The sequence below is a fragment of the Orcinus orca genome, chromosome 9 (assembly GCF_937001465.1).
Source record: "Orcinus orca chromosome 9, mOrcOrc1.1, whole genome shotgun sequence".
NCBI lineage: Eukaryota > Metazoa > Chordata > Mammalia > Artiodactyla > Delphinidae > Orcinus > Orcinus orca.
The window spans coordinates 32379203-32393234 of NC_064567.1; the positions used below are offsets into that span (position 1 = coordinate 32379203).

Consider the following 14032-nt stretch of genomic DNA (forward strand, 5'->3'; position numbering starts at 1 on the left):
TTTGGCTCAAAAACCCTGTCTCTCTCTGTTCATTGGCCCTAATCTCTCCTTAATGAAGGGATCACCTGAATAAGTGATTTGACATAAAAATTGAGAACAGTGAAAAACAGGGATAAAATAATTGTGAAAAAAGAGATCAGGAGAAATGGCACTATATTATCTCAAAATCTGTATGTCTTCTTTAAGAGGAAGAAGCTCAGAAAGTGAGCATCCCCATGAAGGCTTAATTCTCATATGGAAACTTGGTTAAGATACAAATCAACTCTGCTCAAAATCCTTACATGATCAGATACGTATTTATAGGAGCAAAGAAAAGGGGGTGGAAAGATGTAAACTGAATCACGAGTGTTGGTTACCTCAGTGAGATGGCACTGCAGGAGTGGAGGAGAGATCATAACTGCCTTATTCTTTGACTTGTTACAGTGAGTACAAATTATTCTTCCAACTTAATAGGACACCTATGGTGTGTGAGTTAAATGAGATGGTATACGTAAACTTCTTAGCAAAATGTCTGGTACATAGTAATACTCAATATGTAACTTACATGACAAAAAAACTGAAAACACTCCAGTTCTCAACTGGGAATCATGGAAATGATGCCGAAAATGCAGGAAGGATACAAGCCCAGGACTGAGGTAACTGCAGTTTCCTCTCACTATTTTTTATAAAGAGCCCCGACTAAGAACAAAAGAAGGGTGTTTAGCAGTTATAACCTTTACCGGCTAGACTGAGAAAGGGTTTAACATGGTCTAAAGAATATAAAACATGCCTTCAGCTAATCTGATATAGGCAGTGAAATTTAGAAAGAATAAAATTATTGACAAAGAGTCTATATTTTGCTTTTATATATAACCTGGTGGTGTGGGTTGAATTGTGTCCTCCAAAAAATATATTGAAATCCTAACCCTTGGTACCTATGAAAGTGACCTTATTTGGAGACAGGGTCTTTGTGGATGTAATTTAGTTTTAGTTTTAGTTTCAAAAATGGTAAATATCAACAGATAAACCCACACAAACAAACGTTTTGGGGTCCTTAGTAGTTTTAAAGGGGTTCTGAGACCAAAAAGTTTGAGAACCACTGGTTGATATTAGCATCTATTTTTAATTGAAAAAAATGGAATCAAACGATACCTAATATTTACACCTTTCCTTATCACTTAACAATATATCTTAGACAGTAATGGTAAGAATAGCACACTGAGTACTTATTCGTGAAGTCCTGTGCCGAGTGCCTTGTACGGATTATTCCATTTAATTCCTACACTAATCCTGTGAAGCAGGTGCTCAACTAGCACCCTGGATATTTCTGGTGCAGGTGATTGGATTGGAAGATCACATTCTCAGAAATACTCATTAGCTATGTAACCTTGAACAAGCACCTACGTCAAGGGCTGTTATGAGAATTAAGTAATTTATATTTGTAAAGCACTTAAAATAACACCTAGAACATAATAAACACTACAGAAATGTTCATCAGCATTTAGATGGTATTTAAAACTCTGAGTCTAAATGTCATCATCCAGAGTTGTAGATGGAAATAGAAAGGAAGGCTTAGGACAGGCCAGGGGACACTTCAAATTTGGGAAGTTAGGAAGATGAGGACAATCTAGCCAGGAAGACTGCAATTTCAGGAGAACTTAGAGAGCATGGTTTCCTAAAATAAATAAAATGTTTTAAGAAGGTTGTGATGACCTGTGTCAAATGAGAGGCCAGGATAGTGAAAGAGGTAGTGTTGCAGAGAGAGAGGGTGAAACAGGAATCAGGGAGAATGACTCAGAGGTCTGCAGAAAACTACCAAAAGGAGGCAAAACAGGTGGTAAAGTCTGAGAGCTTACGGTCAACTTTCAAAGGAGCTTTAGATGTTAGGGAAGAGAGGCAGACGATGATCTAGAAGCATGGACAAGGACCAAGGAAGACCTCCACCCCATAATTTGCCTCTGTTTCTTTCTTATCCCTCCAACTAGAACATCGCCAAAATCTTTAAGTTCATTTACTCTTCATACCCCAGATACCTGTTCAGGGAATCCCATATGAGACAAAATAGCTCCTCAAACCAGCCTGGTCCCAGGTCAAGGGTTCTAGTAGAAGCTAATCAATTTTAGGGATGCTTTAGAGGTTTGTACCCACCATAGGGGAAACTCAGACTACCAACAAGCAGAGTGAATAAAAATCTGACGTCTGCCCTAAAACATATCTACTCACTGTAGGATTCTCCAGATCAGTGGTTCTTAATGGGTAATGATTTTGCACACCCCCTCCCCTAGGGGACAAATGTCTAAAGACTAGCAGTGTCTAGAGACATTTTTGGTTGTCACACTGGGGAGCAACAAGGGGGTGGGCTGCTACTGCATCTAGTGGGTAGAGGCCAGCAATACCGCTGAACAGCCTACAATACAGGACACCCACGACAAAGCCATGTGGCACAAAATGTCAATAGTGCCAAGACTGGGAAATCATACCCTGGACCAAATGACCTGGGGCAAGAGGAGCTTTAAGAGGGTCCTCTTATCTGAGCACACAATCCCACCCATACCAGTTTACACCAATTCTGACTGAGTATGGCTAAGGGGCCAGACCAGTCAGCCTTATGAATTCTATTTCCAATCTACTCAAATAGGGCCAGGGAAAGACAGAGGAAAAATGTGAGGTTAGCTAAATGGCATAAGTTAAAAAGAGAAAAATTGTGTCATATATCAAATGTTAATAAAAGAGGCGGGGAAGAACAAAAACAAAAATAAAATAAAATAAAAATTTTTTAAATTAAAAAAATAAAAGAGGCAAAATTCCCCCAAATGAGAATAAGCAAATAGACTTTCTTTAAATTTGAAAAAGAAAGACTTTCTTTAAATGTAACTCTTTTCATTTTGAATAATAAGTAACACCTCATAGTGAAGTTCAAAAGCCACCATGCTCTCTTATTAGCTCTATTCACTGCCAAACACTCCTTCAGTAAGGAAGGTGCTTTTGTATTCTTGACTGCAAAAGGAAGCTAATTAAAGTGAGTTTTTGAGAAAACATCCTGGGAATTCAAAATAATTAATGTGTTGCTTTCAAAACGAGAAACCATGAATCTTGACATTAAGAAGCCTATGTTTTCTTACCTCATCAATATTTCACTTACAGGATCAATATTTTGATCCATAACCATCGACAGCTGGCCTTCCCAGAATTCCCATTCATTCTCTTTCAGGATAAATCACCAATGAACAGTTTTTAACAGTTTTCCCTTTCTTAAGGGATTGCCAGAGAAATGTTTTAAAGAGTCTACTTTCTACAGGGAAGGCATTCTGACTCTGCCATTTCTATGTCCACTTTAAAATCTGCTCTAGGAAAGTTTCGACCAACGCACACGGGGGAGGATGGCTGTGTCTTAATGAAAACTTAGATCCTCCTGCCCTAATGCTTTATCAGCAGGCTGCCTGGAACCCAGCGTGCTGTTTTATCAGAGGAAGCTTCCCAGCAAGATGGTTCGTGAGCACGCTGTTGAAGGAGTGGCCCCTCAGGGAAGTCCCCGTCTACGCATGACCCGTGACCTGAGAGGAGCCAGGCTGGCCCAACTGTCTGCTGCAGGGCGGGGACCAGCTTCGGCTTTAACAGAAAGAGGGGCCTCAACCTCCCCTCCTCCGTTTAGGGTTCCAGCAGTTTCTGAAGGAAAGAGCACTTTGGATATTTCTCTTCAAAACAAATCTCCACCATGTCTGACGGTGTCCTTCACTGGACTGTTTACAGCACTAGGGCCCATATCTACTGGATGCTCCGTAGACAACATGTATTGGTCGTCTAATAATATGACAGATTTTTTTTTTTAGAAAAGTAACCCAAGAAATATATACATAGGATTATAGATATATACATGTATATGGATGTGTATGTATACAGATATGAAAAGAGAAGGAGAGAGACTAATTGATTCATTCAAGAAAAAGAAATCATAAATATCCCAAAATGCCCATCAGGGGTATAGTTCAGAAAATTAAGACATAATTATGTAATGGAGAAAAAATAGGGAAGAAAGGTAAGCACGTCTACTATATGCCAGGTGTTTTCACATTATCTCATTTCATTGTCCCCATGACTCCCTCAGTTACTCTTTTAGGTAAGAATCATTATCCCCAATTTATAGAAGACAAATGAAGAGCCCATGAAAGGGAAGGAAGTTGCCTCGAGTCACAAAGCTAGTGAAGAGCAAAGCTGAGAGTTACCTGCAGGTTTTCCTACTCCCTGCCCAGCATTTATTACACTGGATTCCAAATTTTCCCCCAAGATCTATTTGTAGACTAAGTCAATAAATGGGATTGTAAATACAAAATAAGGTTAAACAAAAATCAAACCATAGTATAGACATATTGCTTTTAATCATGTGAAATTTTATATGTATATACTAAAAATGATGACAATCAGCATGAGACTGATTTAAAAAACTGGAATTAAAATCATCTGAGTTTGTTTTTCCTATGAAATTGCTTAAGCATATAATAAAGAAAATCACCAAAATCTGTTCCTCCATGCACGCCTGTCCCAGGCTAATTAAGGTTAAGAAAAGGCAATAAATATAAAATACCCTGTTAAAGGCTGAATGTGGCTGGGCCACTTTAAGATACAGAACTACAGAAATTCTCAGCTCTTTCAGGGACTGGTAGAGTTTCTGCACTATATCAAAAGCTGGAATTTCTGCAAGTTAAAAAGCTTTGCAGGCAAGTCATGTTTCTACAGAAATCTCCTTTTCTAAAATTTAGCACTATATAGCATTCTTTAAATTCTTCCTTCGACCAAAAGAATTTAATCCTGGGAGATCCCCCTTGCAGTGGCTTTGCCTAAGAAACATCTATCACCTTCAGTCAAGTTAGAATTATCTTGGAATCTCCCTCCTCTGTTCCTCTCCTCACGTCTGGTGGCTAAACTGCTGTTTAATGTAGTAGCCAGAACCCGAGCCAGAAGTATGGGCCTCACTTGGGCCTTCACATTAGACTGTAACTTGCAGAAATAACCAGGGCTGAGCCTGGAGTGCAGGTCCCCACCACCAAAGAGTAACTGGGAATTTACATGAATTACTACCCTTCCAGAGACAAACTGAGGAAAGGCTCACTGGGTTTACACAGTCCTGTTCTCAAACCCAAAAGCTGAGAATTGGGCAGGATGCCACTTTTATCTTACCCCTCGTTTCTTTTATTTTTATAATGGGCAGTTACCTGTCTCCTAATTCAGGAAGACAATAGAAGAATAAAACGTTGACAAAGGCTTTCTGAGATTGTTTTTAAAAAGAAAATGGTTTATAAATACAATTCCCACTGGTGTCCGTTTCTTTATGAAAAGTATTTCTTACTATAAAAAAAAAAAGTGAAAAAAAAAATGTGGAAGTAAAAGTTCCTCAACTGGTTTCCCTTAAAACCACTGCTTTTATTTAGTTACATAATAATAACCTCCTTTGGTTCTCTTCTGTTTTAAAACTCTCACCTATTTTCTCTTATTATGTTGACTACCACTAATAAAATATCCTGATTCAAGAACGTAGGAAAATGCTTGAAGTGACTATAATAAGATTAGATCATAATGTTATTAAATTTGAGAGTAGCAATTTGAGCCATAGTTTATTCAAATCTTCCTAACAACTAAACACAAAAAAAGTCAGTTAGCTAAAATGGCTGATCTCATTCTTGGCTTCTGGCTATAGTCCCAAAGGTCTAATAATAAGGATATCTACTGAGATTTCTTAAATAGGCCAGTCACTCTATTAAAAGCTTTGCATGTATTATCTCATTTAATCTTCACAACACTCCTAAGTAGTAATCATTATTATTAGTGTATTGTTATTGCTAAAGTTACTGTTATCCCCACTTTACAGGTGAGGAAACAGGGCACAAACAAGCTGAGTAACTTGTCCAAGATTACTCATCTACTAAGTTTGGAGCTAGAACAGAACCCCAGCCCTTATGGGACCACCACACCATCAGTGGTACTATCTGCCGTGGCCCCATTCAGTGGGTTCCTCCTTCTGTAAGTCAGGTGCATTGTCACTGTTCCCAAACATGAATTCAAACTCACATCTCTCATCATTTTCACTGCTTCTCTGGTCCTCCCGAGTCTTCTGGCACACATTGCTAGCCTTCTTTTGATGTAGACCAAGACATTGGTGTCTCGTCCTGAAGAGGGAGACATAAAGCACCAAAACTTAAAAAAAAAACAAGAGCTTTCAGCTCAGCAGCAAGAAAAAATACAGAGGCGTATTTTTCATGCCCTTAAAGGAAAACCTCAGAGAGAAGAGTCTGCTCCTTTGACTTTTCCTTACTGCCAGGAGCACTGACAACTTTTCTAATAGCAGAATGCAAACAGAGTAAAGTCAAAGTACTTAGACTTCCAAAGGTCAAATCATGTGACTATTAAGTCATGCTTTTGAGTTAGGATGTTGAATATTCGATAAATAAAATCATCTGCTACAAAGTGCTGGGAAAATGAACATACCCACATTGTATGAGGTTTACAAGCAAGAATTCCACATTCTTCTAGCGTGCATGCTTTTGGTGAAGATGCAAAGAGGTGAATCTCAGGTTGCATCCTGATGAACTATTTTTTTTTCCTTCTTGACATTAAGTCTGGAGAAGCCTCATCTTGAACTTCTGTTTTACATTATTCTTTCCCTAACACTAGTGACATCATAATCATCTCCAGGTCCCCAAAGCAGTCAATTTTAAATGGCAACATAACACATTCCAGATATGACAATAGACCATGCAACAAAATGAAAAACTACCCTAGTGTTAGAGAAAGTATTGACAAGCTAAATACTTGTAATAACAGTCACTAAAATGGCTCTTAAAAAGTACATTAACAACTTCTCATCTTAATCTCTTCTTTAATTATGTGTATTTCTGGATATGTTTCCAGACCAGTGAGAACATGTATGTACTTAATCCTCAATAAAATTACCATGTTTTAGAAAAATATGACACACCTGTTATAGATTAAGTATATGTATAATATGCAGCTATTAAAAGATGTTAAGACCAAAGTACTAACATTTCAAGTTTCAAACAATGAGAACAAGATGTGTGCTGAATATCCGCCAAGTACCTACAAATTACTTTAAAGATGTGATTATATGTTTTTGGATAGATTTAGGCAACAGGTTGAAGGGATTAATTTACAGAAGAAAAGAAATAAAGAAAATTTCTCAAGTTATATTACAGATTATGTAATTTTATGTATTAATCCTCATTTAATTCACAGAACAGACATTTACTATATATGTCTTCAAAATTCACTGTGCTATACATAATTTTTTTAAAAAAAGCAAGATACAGATGGTGATTAGAGACCTGATTAACATATATACTACTAAGAATAAAAATTAAAACCTGTGTATTGAGGGGTTATGTGGACAGACTTATATACACAGGCCACAATGCAAAGATCTCACTATACCTTAGTCACAGGGACTAATGCATTCAGTTTCTGCACCAAATCCAGGCTTAACACTAAAACTTAATTTTATAATCTCAAATATGAAGGAGATACACTCCTACTCTCCAAGACGCAGGAGAGAGAAATGAGAGAAATTCCATTTTAAAGAAACAACCCAAAGTTTGGTTAGACAATGAAAACACTCCCTCTCACAAGGATCACTAAATTTCTGCTTAAACAACCAACAAATTGACAAGTCGAGGAGCTCAAGAAATTCCAGAAATGATTTTGTTGTCTTTTTTTTATACCATTCCCCTAAAATAATACTGACTCTCAGTTTAGTGTACTAAAGTGAAAGGTCTCATTTTAAAGTTATGTTAAATAAAAGAAACCATTATTTTAAATAATTTAAATATAAAAAAGATACATAATTAGGAATTCATGGCTCTTTCTCCCTAGGAGCCAACAGCAGTGCTTCCTAAATAAGAGCTAAATACTGAGACAATCACCAATAGCTGTTATATTCTTAGCTGTCCTATTGCAACCCATGCTGTAGAAGACCCATAAGACAAAACCTCTGAGAGCATTAACGCTAATTTAAGTCCTGTTTCCCAATTAGGATTTAAAACTATGGGGCAGAGAAGCAACTGATAAACAGAAATACGTAAGAATTCTGAGGAGCAAAAGGGTCACCATTAAAGGTTATTACTCTTATTTCTAGAGTTAAAAATGTAGGGGCAGGCATGAAAACATGAACAGTAATGAAGCTATAAGTTAATTATGTGCTGTGCTCTTGTGGGGAAGAAAAATTAATAAAAACAAAGAAAGGCAAAAAACAATATTTATTCTAATCTAGGAGAAATGTCTCTTGAACTGGACTGAAAATCTGCTCTGATTAATCATGTTACAGTTCTGATCCCCCAACACGTCAACCTGGAGGAAACCTTACTATGTTGGGCTTCATACTGGGATCCATGATGCTGTAGCTGCTGAGAACGCCGGTAACAGCCATCTCCAGCTTTCAGGGCCTGCTTAAACAGCTTTTCTGCTTCAGCAATGGTTGTTGCTTCTTCTTCAGCCAAGAGAATATAAGCAGTTGCACACCTGTCCATTCAGATAACAGCCGCCATCAATTACAAATCCAAGGACATTGTAATAGCTGTAGGAGTGCATGCAGAAGGGCAGGAGTTATGCCAAAACATGCAGAGTGGCCAACTGGTTCATGCACCCCTGTTTGTAGTTGTTGACACGAAATAATGGTACAAAAGAAATGTCTGTGTTTTAGCTTGAGAGGTAGGATGAGTAGTGTTAGGAGCATATGGACTCTGCCCCTTATTAGTGTGTCACTTTGGGCAAGTTATTACTCTGCCTCCCTGATGGAGAACAACATGGAATCCACTTGTTCACAGCGTTGTTGTGAAGGTTAAGTAAGGTGATGCATGAAAAGTGCTCAGTACAGTAGTAGCCAGCATGTGGTACATGCTCAACAACGTCAACTAACAATGGCAATGATAATAGCTGTTATTAAACATCTCCTTCTGACACTCAAGGTTAGAGATACCATAAAGCTTACTTTTATTTACTAAACACAGATTCTCTCTAGTCTAAGGGTTTATTCAGAATGAGAAATTCCTTAAATCAAGGAAGTTATTCATTTAACAAGCAGTGCTTCAACATCTCATTACAGTTAGCACTGGTTTTCTATGTCAGAGAAGAATACTGGAAGAACCTACAGGTAGAGTTATTTCAGAAGAGCTCAAAATTAGATTCAGCCTCAGTAGCAAACAAGGGTTAAATCTCACACCTTTAACAAGAATAGCTACCACCTGTTGCTTAGTTTATATTAAGCACTGTACCAGGCACTTAACATATATCGTCTCATTTAATCCTTTCAACAACCTCTAACATAGGAAGTCAGAAAGGATAAACCCTCAACCAACGAACAAGGGGAACTCTTGAAAATTTAAACCTTCCAAATCATAGAACAACAACCCAAATGCCAAAGAAAGGGAATGTAATAAGGAAATGGTGAGGCCAGAGCAGACCACACAGGTCCTGATCTGTGCATATCCCTTGGCTTTCTCCACTGCCTCTCTTGTGGTCATTTCCCTACTTATCACAACCTCCATCAGACCACAAGAGAGAAAATAAACAGAAAGTGAAACCAAATGTTACTTCTACTATTCATAAACTACAACAGCCAGGTAGGAAAAGGAGGCTGAATTTATGGCTTATGTGAGATTTGGGGTTACTAGTTAATCTTAGCCTTGAGAAGGGGTCTTGTAAGTTCTTTAGCCAGTCCCTCTAATTTCAGGCAGGACTGATCAATAGGGCTTTAAACTGAATGTGGTGAGGTAGGGAGAAAAAAACGCCCAGAAAAAAAGCTGTAAAACCAATTACTGTGGAGGGCAGCAGATATGACTTGGAGAGAACAATTATGATGCTAAAACTGCCCAGTGATTCATTGGAGAAATAAATGGGTTGGGCATTGGGAAGCAACACTTCAGGCTTCAGATGCCGACACATAAATATAAGGTCCAGGGTAATGAAGTGAAAATTGAGATTATAATACTGAGTGGTGGACACAGTATCAGAGGAATTAGCTATAAGATTATAGTTGGTGGGCTGGGAACTCAAGACAGGTTGGGGCTAGCTTGCTTGCTTTGTTTATTTATATTGCAAATAGCACTCTTAGGAGGAGAGGCAGAGTAGCACTACTGGCCAAGAAAACATACATCTATGTAGAAACTCATGAGTCTGGGGTAGAAACATGCTAAGAGCTTATGAGTGAAGGAGAAAGGAAAGAGCAATAGAAGTGCTAATGGTTGGGGAGTACAGAACAGACTGCTCAGCTCAATGGAAGATAGAGATGATGCATCCTGTCACAACACAATACACATACAGAAGCAAGAAAGTATGGTGATGGGGGTGTCAACCATCCAGATATCTGCTAGAAGAAGTCTCATTTGGTTAGAAGTAGGGCACTCAACAGGTTCTTGACTTACTTTGGTAATAATTTTATCTCCCAGATGGTAGAGGAAGCAATTAGGGGAACTTCAACTCTGGACCTAATTCTGACCAAGAAGAAAAAAATAGTTGGTGAAATGAAAATTGATAGGAACATTCAGAGAGAGTTACTATGGCATTTCGGACCTTAGGATAATCAGAGAAGGTAAGGTGGATTCCAAAAAATTCAAAGAAAAGAGGCGTGATTCAATGGCATGAGACGCAGAAGGAAAAATGGTTTAAGAGGATTAAGCAGCTTCCAAATGTCTAATCAAAACTGCAATCACAAATGACCCTCTCAGGAAGAAAAGAGGGGTGACAAGTAACCACTATGGCTGCACAGAGATCTCTCACAAGGTCATATTTCTAAAGGACATGTAAAAAAAGATGGAAAGAGGGCATGTAATGAAGGGCTACAAGAGAAATGAGCTTTTCAGAATAATGTCAGGAGAGCTACAACTCCACATTAGCTGAAGCTTGCAAAACAAAATAAAGGCAAAACAAAAAATGTTAAAGACAACCATCTATTCCCTGTTTTTAAATTATGTTTAAGGCCCTATCACCACCCCCACTTCTCCAAAACCATGACAAACATAAATAAGCAAAAAAGACAAACAACACAACAACAACAACATCAAAACAAGGAAAGTTTATAGTTAGTAGCAGCAGATAATAAAGAGAAAACAAAACTCTCTAACTCCTATTTTGTTCCTGGTTTCTCCATCAGGGAGAATGATTGTCAGACTGACAAAGGGAGAAGAAACCCTAAAATGAATAAAAAGATGTAAGATAGCAAGTAACTGATCTATTGTAAGTGAATTATTGGACTGGGATAGGCAAATCCCAGGAAGCCAACAGATCCTGTAGGCAGCCCTCGGAATTGCTCTCTGTGTATTGTTAAGGAATCACAAAGAATGGAGAGGTTCTAGAAGATGAGATGACTAATGCAGTAAAAATGTTCAAAAAGGGGAAGAAGGCAGACTTCCCAAACTACAGAAAGCGATTTGGAAAGATATTCTAATGGGTTATTAAAGGGATAGTTTCTAAGCATTTTTAAAAGAAAGTAGTGAATGCTGGAAGCTAGCTTAAATTCACTAAGAATAAATAAATCAGTTCGTGCTAGCTTAATGTACTCTAATGGATTTACTATACATTAAAGATCCATAGCTACAACTGGCATTGTTAAGATCAAAATGCAGAAATATGGGCTGAATCACAGTGTAACTGGGTGGCTTAGTAATTGGTTGTACAATAAATACCAAAGGGTGATGATCCAGGAAGACATGAACCTGGAGGGTGGTTTCTATATGTCATGTCACAGGGTTCTATCCCTGGTCCTGATACTTTTATTAGAAACACGGATGACACATAGAAGGCAGGCATATCAAATTTGTAGATGACAAGAAACTGGAAAATAAATATGTTGCATGACAGAATCAGAAACCAAATAGATCAACAGGTTACACTGGCAGGATTTCCAACTCTCAAGTGAATCTTTTCACTAAGACCTCTGAAGATTCTGTAACCCTCTTCAGAAAAATCATAAAATAGTTTAACAATGACCACTTGGCAGGGAGAATGTCGAGGTGATTCAAGCACCAGATGGGTGTTTGAACTACAAGACCTTCAAGGTCTCTGCCAACCCTGAGCTTTTATGACTCCAACTTTAAGAATCTTTCTCATTTCCTGACATCTACAGACGAAACTTCCCAGCCTTCCTTGGTGACCCACAGAATGTTTAACAGCACTAAGGACAGCATTTCCTCTTATCTTTGTCTTGATCTTGAAATATTTTTAAAGTATAATTTCTTCACTTTATGTTTTTACTATGTTTTCCCCTACTAGCAGAAGTTCTACCTAGAAAATGTGATGGCAGAGATAAGCATTCTATATCTGGAAAAATGTCCCTGTCACAATGTTTTAGATATGTAAAGCACTGTATTTATTTTATGTCCACACATTATTCCATGGCTAGCCCTTGAAGGATTTAATTTAGGGTCATAGCAAAGCCACTAAATTGTTGTCTAAAATGACTAAAACTATCTTCACATGGATGTCCTTTATAAAAAAAATTTTTTTCATAAATTAATACCCCCCCAGAATAATCCTCAAGTTCAAATTCATAGTTTAAGTATCCCATGAATGGCAACTGAATACATTCAGCAAGCAAGATTTCCCCCCACTTACTCATTTATCTCTAAGGCTTCATGGGCTGCAGAAATCCTAGCTTGGGGGTTTCTCTCTCTCCAGGCTTTCTGCATTACTATTTTAGAAAAAGACAGAAAAGCACGTCAATAAATACTTAAAAAGACTCAGTACAGGTATAGCTAAATTAATAGCTTTCAGCTTGAATTACAAGAGAACAGTTCACTTACCAAGTGGGTTAGCCCAAAACTCCAAAGTCACACAAATACATTCTAATTTGCTATTCCATTGTCCTTCAATTGCCGATATCAAATCTTTCTTCTGCTCATAAAACTAGAGGTCTAACATCTTATAGACTAACCCATAGTCTATAATCATAGAGACTTAATCTTGATTAAGATTTCTTAATCAAGAAAAGAAAAGGCATTCTAACAGAGATTTAATATTTCTTTTGCTCATTAATATCATTTGTTGTTAGAGAACATACATTATTTTGCACATTTTGGGATGAGATTGCTACTAATCTCTTACTTCTGTTTAGACACAGCACAATTTTTATCGGTCATTTTCCCAAACACTTGCTACAGGATCTGGATATTAGAACATTCTAACACCACTGGAAGAATTATGAGTTGGATCAGAAAAAAGTGCTTTAGACTTTTGCTTAACATGCGTACCTGTTCCCAAAGTTTGCTGCAAACCCAGTTTTTATATAGCAGAGCAGTTTGTGAATATATTGTGGGAAGCTTAATGCTTGGAATTTTCATTGTATTATGTATCCACCATGGCAAGGGTACCTTTTTAAAAAGGGTAACAATCTCCTTATCTAATTTGTTTTATAAATTTGTATCTTCTAAGTTAGTTTCTTAGGAGCATGTACATATTCTTTTTTTTTAAGGTTTTTTTTTCACTTATTTACTTTAAGCTTGATAATATAAAAAATATCAGTAGGATTATATGGAACTCAAGCAGTATGACATGCATGCTAAACAAAGTCTCTTCTAGGGTGGAAAACAAATCTGGATGCCAATAACCAAGTCCATGCCCCCATTCAATGCTAGTGAACCTACAAATAGGCATATGAATCACTACAATATATTATTTATTTGGGTTCACTGAATTTCTAACTAGAATATCATCAAGGAGACATGACCTTTCACTCTATCTCAACCAAGGATTTAGTTAGCTTCATGGTATATTTTTTAAAAATAACATTTTAAATTATAAAGAGGGGACCCATTTCTACATTAATACTTCATTGCGATAAAGCCTTTATTTAAGTATCAACAATCTGGGTTTTACTGGTCAATCTCCAATTTAATATTTTATTCATCAGGGTTTTTGTAGAGCAGATATTCTACAAGTAGTAACCTTGATCTTTAAAACAAACCAAAAAGCCCTCCCACTCAGTAACTATCTAAAGTATTTTCCATACTTGCATCTGCAGGACGCAGATGGTCCGAGTCACAAGTAAAGAATGTCT

The 14032-nt window shown here is 37.4% G+C and overlaps 1 protein-coding gene across 12 annotated transcripts in view; it reads right to left on the bottom strand.

The window, feature by feature from the left end:
• ST7 (suppression of tumorigenicity 7) overlaps positions 1–14032 on the bottom strand; it is a 255129-nt gene that overhangs the window by 79974 nt on the left and 161123 nt on the right. For 9 of the 12 annotated variants that reach the window (XM_012533037.3, XM_012533038.2, XM_033428237.2 and 6 more), the window contains 5 exons: positions 13985–14032; positions 12592–12667; positions 10404–10472; positions 8348–8502; positions 6043–6140 (listed from right to left, as the gene is read on the bottom strand). The exon at positions 13985–14032 is cut by the window's right edge and continues 68 nt beyond it. In XM_012533037.3, coding sequence (XP_012388491.1) covers positions 6043–6140; positions 8348–8502; positions 10404–10472; positions 12592–12667; positions 13985–14032 — 446 coding nt within the window. The remainder of the gene's footprint in view (positions 1–6042; positions 6141–8347; positions 8503–10403; positions 10473–12591; positions 12668–13984) is intronic. The other 3 variants (XM_004269855.3, XM_012533039.2, XM_004269854.3) reach the window with 1 other exon arrangement.